This window comes from Coturnix japonica, chromosome 19 (assembly GCF_054131305.1).
Source record: "Coturnix japonica strain WE chromosome 19, WE-NBRP24, whole genome shotgun sequence".
Lineage (NCBI taxonomy): Eukaryota > Metazoa > Chordata > Aves > Galliformes > Phasianidae > Coturnix > Coturnix japonica.
In genome coordinates this window covers 12011596-12032324 of record NC_140681.1, presented here as the reverse complement: position 1 = coordinate 12032324, position 20729 = coordinate 12011596, and the positions used below count along the sequence as shown (strand labels likewise).

The following is a 20729-nucleotide window of genomic DNA, read 5'->3' as shown; positions in this document are numbered from 1 at the left end:
GTCAGGTGACTCCGGCGGCCGCCCAAGATGGCGTCGTGTCCGCGGCGCCTGAGGAGGGAGCGGCGCTGGTAGCGGTGCTGGGAGCGGGAGGCGGCGGTGTCGCTCCGGGCTCTCGGCTGCCAGCGGCCCTCGGGCCTCTCGCGTGCGACGAGGAGGGCTATGAGCGTTGTGAGCCGCGTCTCTGGTGCCCGCTGAAGGTGCAGCCCGCCCGGCCATGGCTCTGAGGGAGCTGAAAGTTTGTCTGCTGGGGGTGAGTGCTCTGTGCGGGGCACGGCGGAGGGAGGGAGTTGACCGTCCGCCCCGCGCCTTTCGATGCGGGGATCGCGGCCTGTGGCGGCTCTGAGTGCCCGGCCCTGCCCTACTGAGCGATGGGCCGCGGCCCCGACGGAGCTGGGGCTGCTCTCGGTAACGACTGTCCGGCCCCGGCAGCGGGGAGCAGAGCTGAGGGACGGGGCTGCTCGCGGGATGATGCTGCTGCAGTGTCTCAGCGTTATCGTCTGAAAAGGAACAGAGGAGGCCAGGGCAGCTGGTGAGCGCTTTCATGCTTCCCAAGCAGGCCGAGTAGAGCTTGGAGGTCACAAATATCCCAAATCAAACTCGAAAGAGAGGGATGGAAGCAGAACTTTATTTGTTTAACGGTATATGCAGCTTTTGAAAGTGCTTTAAGTGTAGCAGTGGGAAAGGAGGAGACTTGGAGCAAAGTGACGCCGAAGTTTCAAAATCTCTGGAAGGAGCTGAGCATTGCTACAGGGCTGCTGTGGGAAGTGATGGAGTGCCCTGAATCCCATCCTGTGGCTCCCAGGTGGCCCCACTGCCCTTCAGAGAGAAAGCTGTGCTTTCCTGTGCTCACCATGATATGAAACAAGCTGGGGCAATGCAGTTACTGTCTGCTTTGCATTCACCCTGTCCTGTAAGTGTTTCCTTGTCTAAGAAGAGGAAGCGCCGAAGAGAACTGCTTCTCAAACTCCTAGACATACCTACTATTGTTTATTTTTTAACAATCAAGTTGATGGTACAAATACAAACGTGACATGAAATTTTTTATGTGATATTTCCTCTTCTTCCACTTACGACCCTGTGAAGTTGTATTTTAAACATGTCTCAGGTGTGTGTCATAGCAGACATCTCAGGCCTTTCATTAAGCAGGGTGGGACGGCATTAGTCAGAAGCTGAAATGTGTGTGTCACATCTGTATAATTCCACGTGCTGGATTGGCTTACAAAGGTGGAGTGCCAAATTCAGTTTCTGTGTATGCTGCTAATTGTGGTAGAAGGTCTTTCTCTGCTCAAGTTCATTCATGGTTTGTGTACACCTTTAGGGGGCCAATGGAAGGTTGAATGACTGATAATAAGGAATAGATTTTTCTAGTTAACAAAGAAGATAATAGCTGAAATATTTCTGAACCTCTAACTTCACTGAGATTCTCTGCAGATTGTGCTATTCCTACAAAATATTGCAAGATGGGAGGACAAAAAGAGTTGTGTACAGCAAATTATATCTCTTTCATGTTTCTGTTCTATTTTAGGACACTGGTGTGGGCAAATCAAGTATCGTGTGGAGATTTGTGGAGGATAGCTTTGATCCCAACATCAACCCAACAATAGGGTAAGAAACGAAGTAAAGTTTTCATTTGTAAGATCTGGACCCATATTGTGTTGCTGATGTCAGCTACTAAAATCCTGTTAGGAGTGTTCTACTTCAGGTGCTTCTGCTATGTGAACAACATGCGTTTCTCCTAGTCTATTCTTAAATGTTGAAGTCTGATTATAATGCAAGTGTGGCCTTCTTTTTTGAGTAAGTTACAATATCAAGTCTCCAAGGCTTTTGCAGATATTAATATATTAAATCAGGTGATAGTTCTTCTCATTAATTCAGTTTAATGTTATACATTGACATGCTGTACCTATTCCCTTAAGTAACTGAAGAAGTTGCTAGTGCTGCTGGTATCACAGCTAAGGGTTTTTTACGGGTTAGCCTCAGAGGAGCAGTGATACTGAGCTCAGAACTTCAAATAGGTAAGAAGGAGGACATCAGGAATTGACATCAGGAATTCCTGGAGTGGTTGAAAGTTTTTCTGATGGTTTCTTTTGCTGTTTTTATTTTATTTTCAAAATGTCTTATGAGCTGCTCTGCTCAGAAGCAATTCTTTACTTACAGGAGGACATGACTTGATGCTGAGAAGTGTGGGGGGCAGTGCATCTTCCTGTCTCAGGTGCCACACAGCCTCTATTACAGCTTTGATCAAAAAGATTCTGCTGATTAGATATCAGCTACATCTCATTCTGTCCTTCTAAAGAATGTGGTTTCCTTGATCTTTCTCTCTTTTCACTCTATTCCTCACTGCTTTCTCCTTCCTGTTTTTTTCAGTATAAATACTGGTATCAAACTGCAAGATGTTCTGTAGAAATTATGTTTTTATTTCAGTTTTCTTGTTAACAGAGGTAGCCCTTGAGATAGATTGCTGGATTATCTTGTTATGCTTTCAAGGACTGAACATTCTTGGCTCTCAGGCTAGCTACAAGTATGTTCTTTTTTGGAAGACAGTGAAACTGCTGTGGGGATAGTAGTTGTGGTGCTGTTTCCTTAAGCCAAAGGACAACCTGTTCTAAACATTTAAGTTTAGTGTGTGCAGAAAGTTAAAACCTACTGCTCACAGTGACATCAGCTACAAGTAAAACTCCCTGTTGAGACAGGCGCTACTGAAAGATCAGTTTACTTTTGTATTACGTCAGGATTTCTGAAATTTTGGGCACCTGATTTCATTCCTGACTGTCCAGATACTTTAAAAAACAGAAATAAAAACGTTTTCTTTTTTTATAGTTTAGTCTGCTAAATAGCTGGTCAGTACGGGTGGTATCAGCACAGGCCTAAAGTTATCAGTCGTGCTCATGCACGCAGATCCTGTTTGTTTAGATGCTGTGGTTTTTTCCTTGTTTTTTATTTTTAATTTAAATAATAATAATAAATCTGCTTAACTAGTAGGCGTCCAGGTGTGGTAACAGAATCATAGGCTTTGCGGAGGTGAGGAGTGCTTATTTATTTTTGTGGGATGCTCTGTTTAGTAGTTAGATGTGTGTGACCATACATTTACGTTGACCGAGTTAAACCTCGGAGTAACCTGGTATGAATTTGCGTTCTCCTCGATTTATACAGTTCGGGGATTCCTGTGGATTTTTGAAGTGACAGACTATAAGTCTGTGTCTTTTGGTGATCTTGATAAATTAAATGGTCAAAGGATTTTGTATTTTAGTACTTTGCAATGGTAATATAATTGATCAAAACCTTCCATATGCTGGACTGTGTGAAGTTAATAAATAAATTTGATGATTGGATTTTTGCTAGACCATGCTTTTATTTCCTAATTGAGACCAGGAGGTAGAAGTGAGGACTAGAGAGAGGAGTTTTAGAGCATCTTACAAAGCTAAAGGTGAGAACTAAAACAATATTTCCTCCTGGGTATTTGAGTGCATGAGATATGATCTTATGTTTCCTGTCCTGTTTTCACAGTTCTAAGAATATATGAGCAATCATACTTCACTATGATTAATTCATGCTTCAAATTTGAATGTGGGCAGCCTGGAGAAACCCTGTTAGAATTTTGGATATTCTGTGCTGTCAATGCTGGGGGCATTTCATGCTGCTGCTGCAGAATCTTGTCTCACTCTTTATATCACTACTGAATGAATATAATACAGGTGTTTGTGGAATTATGGCCGTTTGATTTAAATTGAATGTACTGGTATGGTTTGGTTTGTAGAACCAGAGAAGTTGTCAGTGGGAGTCTAATTCAGGAAGTGATGCTTAATTTCCAGCAATCTTAAAGAAACCAAACTCCTTTGCACTTTTCAACAGATGTTCCTATCCATTTCTTTACTCATTGCTAAAATAAACCTAACTTATTCCATTTAAAGAAATTGTAGTTTCTTTGTAGGGATGCTGCGATCATATATTTAGGTTCTTAAACGAACAAAAATCTGCATTCAGCGTGTTCTTTTTCTAATAAAAATGGCTACAGGTTACAGACTCAGGAAAGACCTTTCTCTTTTAAAATATTAGGTCTGTGAGTTTCCTGCTCTTGGGATATACTCTGATTCACGTTAAGCAGATCGAGCAAAACACAGAAGTAGTTCAAAATGTTGCTGTAATACACTGGAAGCTGGGGGGCAGAGGCATTTGAAGAAGAGAATTTTCTTTTGTTTTCTAGATCTGCAGGAGCCTCTGCAGGCTGAAATATATAATGACAGGCAGGTTATGGGAGCTGTACAGAGTGGAGACGGCGAGTGAGTTACTGTTGATGTCTGTCCCCTTAACACCTACAAGTGGAGATAAGACTCTCCTGTGCTGTACTCCTGAGTGTGGAATGATGAAGAATTCATTTGAGTTTTAGTACTGAGATGTTAAATGGAAAAAAAAAAAAAGCTGCTGCTGAGGGTTAAGCTTTGATCTCTTACCCTCCAAAGGCGTCCTGTACACATTTAGATAATTTGTGGTAACAATTCCTTCTTTTAAGAAAAGTGTTATTGAGGAAGCTGACCTTTCTGACTTTTTTTTTTTTTTGGTCATCATAGATTTTTTAGTTTTGTCAAAAGGTTTACAGCCTGCATGCTTGGCTCTTCTGGTTTGTTAGTTGAACTTCGGTCACATCTAGGGAGGAATAGCAATTTAATTGAAATATAAACCTGTTGAACAGTTCATGGTGGTTTTTTTCTAAGGTGACATGTTTTGGCATATTTTCCAGAGCCTCATTTATGACCAAGACTGTACAGTATCAAAATGAGCTGCATAAATTCCTAATTTGGGATACAGCTGGACAAGAGCGGGTAAGTAGCATCAATATCTTTCATCCTGTCTTCAAATACAGTTCTGATTACAGTTTGGGATGGTTTTTACCCCTACCCAAACCACAAAGAGGGGTAAGAAATTGTCATGTAAAGGCTCATTTATTCCTGTGCAGTTGTTTGACCTTCAGGAGTTCTGGTGAAACTGACTTGCTGGATTTTTAGTGTGCCAACAGTCCTGATGTCTAGAAAGTCACTCTAGTATATTTGTATTGCATTCAGAACTCTAGATTCCGAATGACTACAGGTTTCCTCCCAGCAGCATGAGATAAAGCCAACTTTCATCATCAGGGCTATGTCATGTTATCAAAGATGTCCCAGTCCTATTTTCAGAAATCAGTCAGCATTTACTGTTAATAGTTTGCCTTATGTGAACATCACGGCTCGTTCTGAAATGGTAGTGTTTGAATGTGAGTCTTCTGAGCAGTATAATACAACTTTTGAGAGAGTGGTACTCTTCAACAGAAAGCTTTACAAATGTGCCTGCAACAACTTGGCAGGAAGCATCCATTACGTATTAGCATTCCATCCTGTTTGGATTCAGCATGCTACAATCTGAGGAAGCTCTCTGTACATGACCGGTACGTTCCGTGTCTTTCTGTTTTTAGACAGAGTGCTATCTCTTTACTTTTCTTCTATTCAAGTTGTGTGGTGTTATTGTTGCTGGTGTTGTTTTTTTTTTTAAATCAAAAAAGGAAGGATGACTTAACCTGGCTCCTGTGATTTCTCTAAGGCCTATTCCACACCTGAGAGAAGTTTCTGTGGGGGCCACATATTTCTAAGGAAAAGCCAGTACTGTCACTTACTGCAGGTCACAGCTGATCTGTATACATGCCTTGTGCTGAAATCTGTTGCATGGTTTTCTGGCTTTGAAGCACATCTGACAGTGTATCGTGGAAAGAATCCCATTTGTAGTGGTCTGGAGCACCAACGATGTCCAAACCATTCATGGAATGGTAAACTCTAAGGAGTTATGATACTTATAAACACAACTACTGGTCCTGGCTTTTGGAGGAGCGCCTTCTGTTTTCTACTTCTAAATCCCATTAGTAAACTCGTTGGGGGCAGCCTCTGGTTCTAAATAGTTTCAGGGAGTGGCAAACTAGCATTGCTCTGTGCTGGAGATGTTCACTCATTCACTGGACATACAGCTACACACATACACCATATTTGTTCTCTCATTTCTTCCTCACTGAGTGAAGTCAGCAGAAGGCTATTTAAAGGAGTTAGGATTCTGTAGAAATTATATCTTAGTTCTGTCAAAATGCTCATCAGTCAGGATGGCAAGCTGAAGTCTTTGAAAACAGCAAAAGGAAAATTTAGTATTTCTGGAAACATCTGTTTTGTTAATGTATTTTATCTGCTCACTGCTCTTAAGTGGAAAAATGTATTTAAGTGTTAGCAGGCAGGAAATGAGGGTACTACAAAATCACCGAGCGAAAGTTGGTTTGTTCCCAAAGTAAACAGTCAAGTAATCAAAAAGCCAAATTGCAACCAGTCCAAGCGGTGGTTTACCAAATATGTTTCCCTTTACGTTTTAGTATTTGTGGAGGGGAGGGATTATACCCCAGTGTGAACTGAATGTCTGCCTGTGTTTCCCTTTCCCACTAATAAATATTTTTCTATAGTGAACTTTGTGTTCAAAATACTGTTTCCTAAACAAAATTTGAGAGCCAAATGTAAATTGTCTGGAATTCTCCCTTATAGCAAAACTTTTGTGATTTATAATATTGCTCTCAGTTGAACTGTACTAAGCAAAAGGAAATTGATGTTTTATAGGAACCAAATAGGTCTTCATGAAAATCTGTGTTTTATTCATGACTTTTAGTTTAGTCAAACTCTAGTTAGGCTGCTTGCTTTTTATGGCAGGTGTGCTGCTGATCCCCAAGCTATTTATTGGTTGGCCTTCATATAATACTTCTATGGAAGCTTGCATATTCTATTGTGCTGGTTCTCTGCAAAGAAAACCTTTGTGCTAATGTTAAATTTAAAAACAATTTTCTCTCTTATTAGTATTAAGAAGCAAATTCTGGAGGTCAGTGAAAAATCAGATTCATAATATATTTTATTTTTTTTTTTAGTTTCGTGCATTAGCCCCAATGTACTATAGAGGGTCAGCAGCTGCCATTATAGTTTATGACATCACAAAAGAGGTAAGAAATTCAGTATGTGTGTGTATATATATGCATTTTTTTACTCAGCATTACCAATTCTTTTTGTGTTATGAAGCAGCTCTGGTTCCTAATTCTGCTTTGTTTTTTTTTTTCTGTGCCACATCAGGAAACATTCTCAACATTAAAGAATTGGGTTAAAGAGCTTCGACAACACGGACCTCCAAACATTGTTGTAGCTATTGCAGGAAATAAATGTGATCTTAACGACGTAAGGTAAATAACTGTTGTCAGTTTGGAGCCTTAGTTTCAGAGGCAGGTTCATAGTGTTAAAGATGCTATTTTTAAGATTTCAAAGCTAGTAAAAGATTTAGAGCAATTTAAGCTTTTTTTTGCGCTGTCATTATAGTTTCACAAGGAGACTGAGCCGTGTCAACTGCCGAAAAATTGGGTTAGTTTGCCTTTGTTTTCCTTGCCCACATCTTCCTCTTTGCTGGTGTGAATACCTGTGTGATTTAGCACTAAATCGGGCTGTAAAATTGATCTAGATTAAAACTAACCAATTTTAAAAAGGAAAACTTATCCACGTGTATTTCACTTGCTCACAGCATGATAACTTGCTGTGGGGGTAGCAGGGTTAGGAATGAGATGTTTACAGCGAGACAGGATTACCTTTCTGGTGGCAGTGCCAAGTTACACAAGCTTAAAACCACCTATGAAACTACAGTGTAATACAAGCAGTTTACCACCTTTTATAAGAAGTACTCCTGTCAATCTGTAGCACCTCATTTTGTTATGAAAAGCGTCAAGGCTGTTGGAAAGCATTGTGTAGGTTTTTCTGACTTGCTTGTTCAGGTGCCTTCCCTCACTGCTTAAACATTAGGGTGGAATTGGCTGTGGTTGAATGGTTGCAGGGAGTGGGAAAAGTTTTTGAGAAACTTTATGAACAGCCAAACTTTAAGCAGGCCTGTATTAAAAACAAAAGACGCCTTTTATTATTCGTATCCAGGTTAAATAATCCAGAATTCAGAACGAAGGTGTGTGCACACTCCTTGTTTTTAGCTTTCATTGGAAAAGGTACTGCAGCTGCTGTCTCAAGGGAGACAGATGGTGATGTGTTTAAAGAACCTCTGCAAAGTTGGTATAGTTGTACAAATTATTCCTATGTTTTAGTTACTTAGCATGCTGTAATAACTTGATAGAAATAGCGTGTCCCTTGGAATCAGTATGGAATAAAATTATCTATGTGCCAATTGTAAGGCATGCAGTATTAAGTCTCACACTTATTTCTTGGTACTTAGCTGGAATTGTAAATCATGTACATACTGCAATTGAAGCCAATGAGTAAGATTCTTTGTGAGAGTATTTGAGACACTGACCACTTTTCGTGTCTTGATGTCCTAAGTCTCTTGTTACTGAAAGTAGTTATGTGTTTTTGAAACATTATGTAAAGATACGTAGAGCATAGGCTTCTCTTTATTTGCTGGGCTTTGGTTTGGTTTTATTTTCTGTTGTTGAAGGAAATACTGCACTAGCAACTTGCCTGCTTAAGGCTGTAAAATATTTCTTTTCACTTCTTGGCTCTGTAGTTGTGTGCACAGTCGAAGTAAGTTCCTGTTCGCATCTATGTCTTCATTGCTTCGAGTAAACTAAATGCCGTACTAATGATCTGTGCAGCACTGAGTGATGCCTGGTTTTCTAAGCAGCTGTAGGAAATCATTGGATTAGGGGAATGTACAGGAGGGTCTTTTCAATGCATCTGAAACTTGTATGTGTGGAAAAAATAAACCACTCCCAATGATTGATTGCAGACCTACACTTAGAGTAGTCTGGAATGAAACTCCATTGTCATGTCAGATGGCTTTGTTAGTTTGATTATGCTTTAGTGATGATCCTGCCCCGAAGCAAGGAGACAGCACAGAGTGAAAAATGAGTATCAATTTCAGGGTGGGGGAGCAGGGTGATGCAAAACAGATAATAGAAAATATTCATTAAACATGACACTCAGAAGTTTATCAGTCTTTTAAAGTTCTGAATTATGTATTTTTCTACATTCAGTTCTTTCTTTGCTTCTTTTCAGGGAAGTCATGGAAAAAGATGCTAAAGACTATGCAGATTCCATTCATGCAATATTTGTAGAGACAAGTGCGAAAAATGCAATAAACATTAATGAACTCTTTATAGAAATTAGTAAGTATTTAAACAGGTAGTGGGTTTTCTTCTGAAGGAAGCTCAAGTAGAAATGTGATTCTGTCTGTTTTTTGTGCTATTTAGCCAAGAGTGTGCTGATTTAAGTATTGCATCCAAGTACGCATACTAACTGCAAAATGAGCTGTATATATTTTTCCTCATCTAATGATTTATGTAAAGTCCCTACATGGAACCTTCATGTTCTCTAGTGCTGCCAGATTAATAGCAGTCAGTATCACTATGTCTGTTATTGGATGATTCAGTTAATACTTCCAAGGTTATGGAAGGGACAGTAAATGGTGTGGCGAATATCCGAACTTCATACAGCTGATAAAATTAATTGAATTCTCACTTTTAGTGCTTGTACTTAGTCCCGACTAATGCATTTTCGAAAACATAAGAATTGAAATTAGTAATTTACTGCCTAGGAAATAATACACAGTGTGTGGATTTTCTACCAGTATTTCTGTGATACCTCACTTTTCAATTAAATGGCAAATCATTTCTGTCTCATTCATGGTAGAGAATGAAGGCAAACACTTTTCCGTGTGTGAATGAAAAGCAGTGTTCCTAAATGAATACAGTATTATCTGTAGGATATATTTCAGGCAGCAGCACCAGGGTACAGATAATGTGTTTCTCAAACAAAAACAGACGTTTGTTGTTCTTGTAAGCAGGTCAGTATATTGAAGCTGAAGTCAGAAGTATGTGCTATATATAAGCTTCATGGTTTATTGACTTTAATAGTTGTTCTCTGTACTCTAAAAATTTCTGCTGATTAAGGTATGGAATAATTTCTTAAATCCCTCTCGAGAAGAATGCTCAACCAGGAATGGTCAGCTTTGAAATGTTTGCTGGGGTGACTAAAGCAGCTATTCTTAGAAGCTTTTCGGTGTTAAGCCTGGTGCAGGTGGTCTGCTGGGAAAAGACAGGTCAAGAGCAGAGAGTTTCCATAAGGTATTGCATCCTACAGAGCATATTCTCTGGGTTCTTCTGTGATTTAGATCTCTAAGACAAGATTAGCCTGAAGTGTGAAGTTAGCTTAATGCTGCCTCACTTTTCTTTTGTGGTTCCATACCTCCAGCAGACACGGTATAGACTGTTAACTGCCATTCTTCTGTTATGCATTAATGACCTAACATATGCTGAATGAATAGAATTAGTTTCAAATATGTTTGCCATAAATGTCTTTTTCTGCCTCCTTGTAGGTCGTAGAATTCCATCAACTGACACCAACCCCCCGTCTAGTGGTAAGGGCTTCAAACTTAGAAGACAGCCGTCGGTGACAAAGCGCAGCTGCTGTTGACTGATCCATTTGAAAATCAGACTTGTTTATACAGTAGGTGGTCTTGGAAGTTAATAGTTCACGTTGGATTTATATTATCAGTCTTAGATCTCTATCTGCTGGTGTTCATACGCCAACGGTCCAGTAAAAATGGACCAGTTCATCTGACATCTGTATGCTCGCAGAAAAGACTGCCATCGTATGTCAGCCTGTTTACTTACAAAAAGTTGTAGTATCTCTTGCATTCAAAGGGAATCCATCATCACTTCTTTGGCCTTGCTTAAAAGGAAGCTGACTATGAATGGTTGAACTGAAATGTTTAGTAGTTTTGTAATCGAGATTGTGTTTTTGTAAAAAGGGAAACGAGCACTTTTGTGGGACTTGGGGGGGAGGTGGAAGGAGTCTGGATTTTGAAGGTTAATGAGATGGCGTTTCTTCCTTTTCTTCAGTGAGCCTTATTTGAAACGTAAGTGTAGCTAATCCAAAGTGCAATGGGACAGTTGGTTTTGAGGTGGCTACAGAATAAGCAAATGAAGGCAGATAACAGTCAAATCAGTCCGTCCACTCCCCAGAGCCCATTTGCACTTTTTATTTAAAGATAAGCAGTGGGGGTGGGGACGCATACAACAGATCTTAAACCAAGGACAATCTTTCTGTGCTGAATTTGAGGCAAACTGATATGCTTATAGGCATCTTCTTGTTCTTACTGTTTTTGACGTTGTTGGTCGAAGAAAGCCTAAATGTAGTTCTGACTAAATGAAGTGATTACTGACTAAAAGCAGATGCTGTAAACAGATGCTTCCAATAGTTCTGATAAGACTTAAAAGGTCTGGGGGAGAACATTTAACTGTTTAGCATGTGTAAAGTGTTCATATAATATTTATGAGACCAGTGTTTAAAATACTATAAGTTATGTGAAAACAGTCTTTTAAAAATAGCAGTCTTATTCACTCCTTCCATTCCACACCTATGGGTGCACTCCTGGGGTTCTCCATCAGGTTTTTTTCTCCAGCATCTTTTAGATATTGTTGCTGTAATTTCATCCAGAGACAGGCTAAAATTAGTTCTCTTTAAATCACGTTTGAAAGGTCCAATAGAGGCTGCTATTGGTACAGAGTGAGGTCTGTCTGAACAGGTTTTCACCTGTGTTGCACCCAGTCTTTCTTGTTTTGGGCACAAGTACAAATAAAAAGTAACCTTAAGACACGTGGTGATGTAGATCATTGCTTCTCTAGTTCCTGGGCTTTTTTACCTGCTAGGGTTGGGTTTGTGATTCTTTTCTTGTTTTTGTGGTGGCTTTTCCTTCTTCCTTTCTCTCTCTCTCTCTTTTTTTTTTTCTTCTTGTTTTTTATTCAATGCTTACCTTATATTGTGTTGGTTTAAGTTTGCATGCAATTAAACCATAGATTGACCATACATTTTTGTGCTTTTTTTTATTTTATTTTCACTTCTTTGTTTCCTACTGGCACTACTGAAGTTCTTCAAAGGTCTTAAGTACGTACTAATAAAGCTTTAGTTAAGCTTTAGTCTGAAAATGAGGGCTGTTCTGTTTGCAGTCTGGCTTTCTATCATCTGAAGTATTTTCTCTGAAGGAATCACAGAAAAGATTTAGTAAATGGAAGGACTTGTAATTCAGATCAGTTTGCACTATCCAAAGTTCTTGTAGAGCTATTATGGAGCAAAACAGCCAAACTATTGGGATGAGATTTTTAATTGTATGATCTAATGAAATATGGGGACTACATTTTGTTTTGACCACGCCCTTGCTCGATTATGCCTTCTTTGCCACAGCTGCACGGGTTTCATGCTGACAGAATGCTTAGGAAGTCTTTATTTTCATTAAAAGGCTGTTTGAAACCTTCTTGAAATGATGGGCCTTAACAAAGCTGGTAGAGGCAAAAAACAGTCAGTATTTGGCCTTATGTTGATACTTTGTTGTGTGTCGTTGAAAGCTAATGGTGTATGAACAGAAAATGGTACTCCTGCAAAATGCATTATGAGAAGGCTTTTGGAACTTGCTGCTTTTTGTTATTGGTTTTCAGCACGGAATAAAACTTGAGTTCAAATCTTTTTTTCAATGAAATAATGAAGTGGTCTAATCGTATTTATCCAACATTTATTGACTTGAGAAGAAAATATTGAATTGTAGGCTAGACTGAAACTGTGCTCATATAGAGGTTGCTGTAGCTGTAACTCCAGACAGGGAGTTGCAGTTCTGATTTTGAAGGGCTCCAGTTAATGTACCCATGGAAAAGGCCATTATTTCAGATTGCCCAGATGTTGAAGTGAGGCAGCTTCTAAAGACTGTGCCTGTGTAAAATGACAGACCGTTCATGTAAGTTGGTTTGAGCCAAGATAACTGTTTGTTGATCAGTAGGCTTTAGCTGCAAGCTGATGTGCAGTCCTCTCTAGATGAGACACACATGTTCAACGTCTCATTTTTGTTGGAGGAAAATGGATTCTTCTGTATTAGTTTTAGGCCATCTGCTGACTGAAATTAATTACATTTTGTCCTAACATAACTTCTCTGTTTGAAGGCAGATTAGCCTTTGAGTGTTTGAAGTGCTGATAATCAACCATTTCAACTAACTTCTTAATTTTGTTAAGGAGTTGTTGAAATAGTGGAATAAAACTGTAGTCCTGAGGTTTGCCTTTAATGAATGGCACTTGTCACAGAGTCCAGGTTTTAAAATGCTATAAAAGGGAAGTGATTGCTGCACAAAGTTTTATGAAGGGGCAGACATCAGATATGTAGGAGGTAATGAGCTGTGTGTCATATCATTGATCCAGAGCATTTTTTTTAGCTGACAGAGTATTACCATTTCCACTTCTTAACAATACCAACTCTCCCTCACAAAAGTACAGATGTGTACAAAAATGTCCTTTGATAAATAGTTTATTATTTCGTTTTGGAGCTACTTCAATGTGCTGCCTGTGTTTTGTAGGGAGTCTTCATCATTCCCTATAAATTCTCAGTCTCTTAAAGGACCTGTAATGCTCTTGATCTGTGCTGAGTAGTTTTGTAGTATATTTTATATACGTGTTCAAAGCTGACATGCTAAATGCCTTAGACAGGTGAAATGTGGATGCTTGTGCTTAACAAAACGGAGGCATTTAGTAGCCAAACCACTGAAACTTGCAATAGGTGCTTTAAAAAGTTCTAGGAGAATTCTGACAACTTTTGCTGTTGACAGGGAGGCAAAGACTTTTTATACTGTCAGACACATGTTGAAGCAAAACAAATCATTGCACTTTAAATCCCTCCTGACTTCAGTGAGACCTTTTCTCTAAGTATCAGGCAGTTAACAGCTTACAGGGGTGTTCAGCTTAAACTCATTTTTAATCTGTCGGTGTGTGTAGTACCAGTATTACCAGCCTGTTCAAGAAAAGATATTGATATGTTGGGAGGAGAGTAAGAGGAGAGGAGCCAGTGTCTTCTTACTGATCTGGAATTGAGGTCCCCTAGTCTGGCCATGGGAAATGCACTGGAAATTATCGTCTTGATTAAAGCTACATTTTAATTATTAAAAAAATAATAATAATTTTTAATTTCTTGAATGGTTTAAAAATTAGCACTAACAAGCTTTATTGTTTTGATGCTAATCCTAAATTGTTCCTCAACATTAGTGTTAATATTCATTATAGCCTATTGAGTATTAGCTGGGAAAGGAAATTTTATTGATGTTTGAATGGATTTCTTGTGAAACTGTCTTTAGTGTTTGGTAACGGAGTCTTTGTGGTGTGCAATGTCAGTAATCTGCAAAGACTGCCTTGGGAATTGAGGGTTTACGGGACAGCAGCAGTCTAAGCTTTGTGGCAGGTGACTGCAGGGAGAGCCTCACTTGTAAGTAGCAATACCTACATAAAGTGAAAAATGTTGCAAGCATGGGGAGAGTCTGAACACCCAAATAATTTAAGCTTCTTTACTGCCTATTAAAAAAAGCTTCAGGAGTCTCTCTTAAACGCTTTTTGTGGCTCATCTTTTTTGTAGACAAGAGATAGGGATAAGTTTTCTTAGCAGGGAGTTGTTTTGCAGTGATCTGAGACCCTACAGTGAGGCAGTTTCTTAAAGCATTACAGTTCTATGCTTAGAAATAAGCTTTTCAAAGATCTGCAAGAAATTCTCCAGAGAGGTCTTAACATCTGGACTTAATTTACCAAAGGCCATGGTAGTCTGGGGACGTTCCTACTGCCCGGGAGATGGCCAGTGTTTATACCCCTCTGCAAGGACATGAGGGAAGACCCAGGAAGCTACAGACCTGCAGTCTAACCTTGGTCCCTGGAAAAATTATGGAGAAGACTACTGTTCAGCCAGTGCCCTGAGTACTGTTGAAAGGCTCTTAGAGGGCAGAAAAAAGCTTTTGTCAGGCATAGACAATGTGAGTTCACGCAGGCTTTGCCTCTGTACTTTGATCTCCTTCAATGACAAGCCAACTGCTTGGTCTGTGGGGGAAAGGCAGTAGATGTAATAAGACCTTTGTTACTGTCCCTCTCAGCATCCTTCTGGACAAACTGTCCCACCAAGCTGATAAACTGGTTCAATGGTAGAACCTGAGTTTGTAGTGGATGGAGCTACATCTGGTCGGCAACCAGTCCCTAGCAATGTTCCCAGGGCTTGCTTCTAGAGCCAGTTCTGTTCGATCATTTTATCAACAGTCTAGGTGCAGGAGTGGAATGCGATCTCAGCACATTTGCTGCTGACAATAAACTGGGAGGTGCTCGTGCCTGGAGGACAGGAGACCTTGCAGAGGGATTAGATAGATTGGAGCATTGGGCAATCAGCAGTGGCATGAATTTCAGCAACAGTAGAACACTGGGTGTTGCACTTGTGACAGAGCAGTGTCATATGCAGGTACAGACTGGGAGACAAGTAGCTGGAGAGAGCAGCTCAGCAGAAAGGGACCTGGGAGTGCTGGTGACAGCAGGCTGACAATGAGCCAGCAGTGTCCTGGCAGCCAAGAGGGCAAACTGTTATGGAGTGCTTTACACACAGCATAGCTAGCTGGTCAAAAGGTGCATCTCCTGCCATATTTAGAGTTGGTGTGGCCTCACTGTGGATATTGTGTGCAGCTCTGGGCTCTGCAAGTTCTTATCAGTGTATCCAAATGGGCTCAGGAATCTTTGATCCAGTGATTGATGCTTGTTACTGGCATTGGAGAACCACAGACAAGACTGAGAGGGGATCTTACCTACCATCATCAGGGCGGATGACAAGTGACTTTTTTCAGTGGTGCCCAGCGACAGGACATGGGGCAGTGGGCAAAATGGGAGCACAGGGAGTTCCATATGAAATTGAGAAAATAGTTGTTTAATTTGAGGGTGAGGGAATGCTGGAACAGCTGCCCAGAGAAGTCTCCTGTGGAGATGCTCAAATCCTGCCTGAATGCTTTTCTGTGCTTTAAATCTTGCTTAGCCCTGAAGTGGTCAGGCAGTTCAACTCAATGATTTTTTAGGTCCTCTACAACTGAGCTATTCTGTGTTCACATCACATCTCTATTAATAGATCACATCCCTGCTAATGTTAGGCAACAGAAAATTCACAGACGATACTGTTGTCAATTACTAATCTAACATTTCTTAGCAGTGTTTTAGAACAAGAATGTCAGCTGACCTTTTCAGAGTTGTAGGAGTCCAGCAGGTCAAAAGAAATAAGCTTGAAACTGTATCTTTGTTTCTTACCAAGTATTCAATTGCCAAAACGTAACTCTGTAACTGTTAGGCCTTCTGACCTCAATACTTGTTTTTAAAATAATTCCTCTTGATCTTCTGGTGGTCTCTGAAAATTTGCACACAAACTTTTTCTTATCAGTGAGGATCAAAAATGTTTGATCTGCAGAAATCGAATAAGCATTACCAGACTGTCCATGAAGTGTCACTGATCCTTAGGGCTTCTGAGGGATATAAGACTATCCCGCATCCTGAGCGTATTGATGAGCTTCGTCTCTGACATGTTAAAGTTCTCCTTTCCTTCTGTCCTTCCCCTCACATTTTCCCCTCCCAACCCTGAATTTTTAAGTGCACCTGCTGTAAGCAGCTATTTCAAAATACTTCCAGGTGTTCTAGTAGCTCAGTGATTTGATGCCTCTTGTTTTATGTGGAAAATCAAGGCACTAAGATGAGTCTGTCCCCTAAAAATGGGTGCAACATTTACTGAAACTGTCCTTATTCTAAAACAGAAAATCCCTGGAAGAAATGGTTCTGCTCTTCTCAATGCATCATCCTGCTTTAAGTTTTCACTTAAACACTAACTGTTTTGTTCAAGGAAGGTGGGTTTTTCTTTGTTTTATTCCTGTCAATGTTTTTTTTTTTAACATGAATTACCAAACAAACCAACTGCTACTCCTGTTGTAATGCTGAAGGATACAGACAAGCTTTTCTGCTGTCCTTGTCATTTATATGGACAGAAGACACCATCCAGTTGTTGCACTTTGGTTTGCTGCATCTCAGACCCATTGATAAAGTCACTGCTGCTTTCTTGCCTCATTTTCACTCTTGTCACAGTGTGAATTTCCTATTATTAAATCCGTTATGTTTTCTTGACTATTTGTTGTTTGTTTCCTTCTGGGATTTAGCCAAGAAAAGGTGTCGAGTGTCTTTTCCTCAAAAGTTTGAGCAGCAAATATTTGTGAACAAAATGGTCACCTCTTAATGATTTCATAAAGCTGCACTAAGAAATCATAGCAGCTGAGACATGTACCACTGGGACATGCTTCACTGTACTAGGTAAGAGGGCAAAAATCACAGTCATCTGGAGGAAGTGAATTATTGTAATGCCCAAACAGCATCATGTGAAGTACAGAAGTGATCGACTTCTTTTGTACTTGGTATTTCTGAATGTAGTGCATCCAGCAATGGAACTGTGACACAGTGAATTGACATAAGACAAAGAAATGGAGGATATTTAGATGTAAGACACTTCAGGCTTCTTGGCAGTGCTCCCCATTGCACCCTCTCATTCCCCAGTATGGTGAAGAAAAAAGGGAATTGTTCTGGAAGTGTCTAAACAAGAACTACACATTTGCATTTGTGTATTCAGGGCACAGGAATAACCTGACATACATTTAGCTCTTGCGGTGTAATACACATATGCCTGTAAAATTAAGCGTGAAGGTTAACTTTTGACTCAGCAGTTCTTGTCCCTCTTAAGAACGATCTGCCTTCTCCTTGCAGTATTGGGTTAACCTGCTAAAAAGATGGAAGGGTCTGTGCCTTCTTACTGTAGTGTCTCTTACTGAAACAAACTAAAGCCGCTCAAAGTTACAGAGCATTTGCAGCACTGTAAACTGCACAAATTTATTACCATTGCTTCACTGCATGAAACGCAGTCAGGTCACGAGTGATGAAATCTTACAGTGATGAGTTCCCCAGCTAATGAATGTTCTGAGACTTTTCTAGTCTTCTCTTGGGCTGGTCCCGAGGGTGTGTACAGGTTTGTCTGTATTGTTGGTTTGTAGATGCTAATGAGGAAAACCAGGCTTTTGTTTTCTCCTTCTGGTTTGTGTTGTTATACTCCCATGTAGTGCATAGAATGACAATTAAGAAATGTTGGTTTGGCATAATGTAAACGGCATTTTTGGCTTATGCATTCATAATAAACTTTTCTAGTGTAATAACATGCTGAATCACTACCAGTCTGATGTATTGTGCAAAAAAGGTGTAAACATTTTATTAATAAAAAGCTTTGTTTATAAACGTGCTGACCTTGTTTGAGTGGTTCCAAAATCCTCAGTGTTGTCAAAAGTCGGAATAGAATTGTGGGAGAGGAAGGTTAAGCAATACCACTGCAAAGTGGATGTAAGTGATAGTTCACGTAGCTGTTTTCCAAGAGCTATCACTAGCGATCATTTAAAAGCTGATGGTTTTCCATGGTTTATGTATACACAGACGGACAAAAGACGAGCTTGTGCAGAAAGGGACAAGGAAAAAATGGCAGAGAGAATGCAGCTTTTGTCTCGTGCTTCCTTCCTTTGCAGCATGATGGCTGAGGAACTGCAGGCCACACACAGCCTTGTCAGCTTGTGCGAGGCCTGACAGATTCTAATGGGATCAAGTTATTTAATACATTGCGTTTAGCTTAGACTGCATCAAAAGCTGAATTCTTGACTGCTTAGACCAGGTTTCTGTCAATCAGAATGTGAAGTGCTTTTAATATCTGCACAGTGTTCTGGGGGGCTGCTGTGCTTAAAAGGGTTCTGTTCTGATTTGCTGCTTGCTTGCTTCCTCTTTTTCTTTGTGGTTGCTTTAAGCTGCTTTTGTTATGTACAGCACAGAAATATGGGCTTGCCTAGAGTTATCTCCCTTGTCTTGTTTGGTGATTAAAAGATGTAGTTTTATTGTTTCAATGTGTGATGCAATGTAACATGTTGACAGCAGCCTTCAAAGGCATAAGCCCCCCAGAATCCTGCTCCTAAAACTGCTCCTTCACCTGAAATACCTGTATCCTGGTTTTCATTTAATGTGGATAGAGACTTCCATAGAATTTAAAGTAAAAGAGAAGTGTTCTTTAAAACCGCTGCTGTCCAAAGCTTCCTTAGTGCCTTTCAGAGTTCCCCAGTGGCATTCATCCCAATCTGCCCCTTCTGTTAATCAGAAATGCATGTTGGCAACGTGTGCCTTCCAGCCTTGGAGTGGCTGATCTGTTAATGAGATGAAGGTTGTTTTGTTAACTGACAACGGTGCGGCATTGCAGGTGATTTTGTGACACGGATCCATTTCAGTTACTCTGGTCTGAACGATACTGACTGTGTGCACATTTACATACAACCAGAAAACTACTTTCATTAGACTTGCTAAGTTGTCCACTTTGCATAAAAAACCTGCTGTGTTCTATATGTGTTTCAGCATGGATGAACACAGGGGAGTCCTCGCTATCCAAGCAGGTAAGTTCAGAGCTGCTCAGTGCAATCTGCTCTTATAAGGTGCTCCAGCCTGGCGTAGCCTTTAGCATCCAACACTGAAGGCTGTACTTTATATTGTCAGAAAAAGCAGAACGTGGAAGGGTGCAGGCAGCAATGCTGAGCTGTTGTTTGCTTTGGGGACTTTTATTACGTATGACTGTACGTTGTATAAGGTTTCCTCTGTCTTATTTCTCATTACGTTCCAATTAACTTGCATATATATATATATAAAGCTTATCTCTTTCTACCAATTACTTGGGATGTTTATGGACAGCTGTGTTTTATAGCGCAGGGAGAGAATCTGTTTATAAAAGTAAAACAATCAAAGAGATGACATGGAAGAGGATCATGTTTCCAGAATATCAGCCAAGAAAAAACTCTACTCCAAAATGTGAGTGAACTGAATCACTTCTTAATTTGAGGTCTAATAAAATCTTATGACATAATCTGTAGTTTATAGTATAAATTAGACTCCTCAAAATAACAAAAATAATAAGGACGTCCTGGGCTCCAAATCTAATAAAGTAGAATAGCACAGATATATAAAAAAAACCCCTAACCAACTCACATATGTGATGTTGTGACCACTTTTTCTCCAACACAGAGAAGGAAGTTATGGTAGAGCAGCAGTTATGGATATTTAAGCATGTTGCTACCTAACAACTCCTGCCGTATTTATTGGCTAGAAAGTGTTACCAAGTTTCATTTGCATGATGTAAAATGAAGTTGTACTAAATACATACGGGGGGTTATTTTGGTGTGGAATGAAAGTAGTTGCAACAACCACAAAGGATGAAACGTGTTTGTAGGTGACACTGGGTGAAAAACAAGGATTCTCATGGACAAGAGCAGCTGAAGTGTTGATGTGGTATAAATACTGCAGACATACTGTGCAGGCTTCCTTACAGCACTGAATGTCATCGTCCCATTTAGTGGTGTTAATTTTAACGTGTCCATCAGTCATTTGCATTGCCAGCAGTGCCGACGGCCCTTTTATTCCAGTTCTTTTTAACCATTTTTTGTCTTTTTTTTTTTGGCAAACAATTAGGAAACCATTAACTTGTATTGAAGCAATCAGGTTTTAGGACCTTAAAGCCGTGGTCCTGCTCCGTCTGGTGTGTTACAGAAACAGATTATGGATTCTTATGAACTTCTGGAATGTTGAAGAGGAGTGGGTCTGGAGGACGTAAGCTGCTGTACTGCCCTGGCCTGAGGCCACCAATAAAGCAGTATTTCATTTCAGACCAACCTGTACATTTAAGTTATTTTATAGAGTGTTTTCTAGCGTTTACTCTTGGAGAGCCTTAAACCCACTGCGCTGACTTTAATGATGCTTTTATTCATGACCAAGGTAGCGTTTCCTAGCGCTTGATGCCAGTTTCCCAGTCCCGTTCCGCTCCTGCCCTGC

General features: G+C 40.1%; 1 protein-coding gene across 5 annotated transcripts; it reads left to right on the top strand.

Moving 5' to 3' along the window:
• The first annotated feature begins 3 nt into the window (after positions 1-3).
• RAB22A (RAB22A, member RAS oncogene family) lies at positions 4-20565 on the top strand. Of its 5 annotated transcripts, XR_014936032.1 has the most exons (10): positions 4-250; positions 1526-1605; positions 4739-4820; positions 6920-6991; positions 7119-7225; positions 9030-9139; positions 10348-10478; positions 19266-19303; positions 19609-19712; positions 20370-20565. XR_014936032.1 is itself a non-coding variant. In XM_015881759.3 (8 exons), exons 1-7 carry the CDS (start codon positions 215-217, stop codon positions 10443-10445), a joined length of 585 nt encoding a protein of 194 aa, XP_015737245.1. In that variant the 5' UTR covers positions 4-214; the 3' UTR covers positions 10446-10478; positions 19266-20565. The 5 variants fall into 5 exon arrangements, 2 of the variants coding, with proteins under 2 accessions (XP_015737245.1, XP_085376687.1); XR_014936030.1 differs by having other exon boundaries at positions 19609-20565; XR_014936031.1 differs by having other exon boundaries at positions 19266-19712.
• The last annotated feature ends 164 nt before the right edge of the window (positions 20566-20729 follow it).

What these genes read in the sequence shown, in the direction of transcription:
- RAB22A (XM_015881759.3), top strand. Translation starts at nt 215, where the DNA reads ATGGCTCTGAGGGAGCTGAAAGTTTGTCTGCTGGGG. An exon ending in AACATCAACCCAACAATAGG is followed by an intron (nt 1,606 to 4,738) that starts GTAAGAAACGAA and finishes CATATTTTCCAG; the next exon opens with AGCCTCATTTATGACCAAGA. An exon ending in ATACAGCTGGACAAGAGCGG is followed by an intron (nt 4,821 to 6,919) that starts GTAAGTAGCATC and finishes TTTTTTTTTTAG; the next exon opens with TTTCGTGCATTAGCCCCAAT.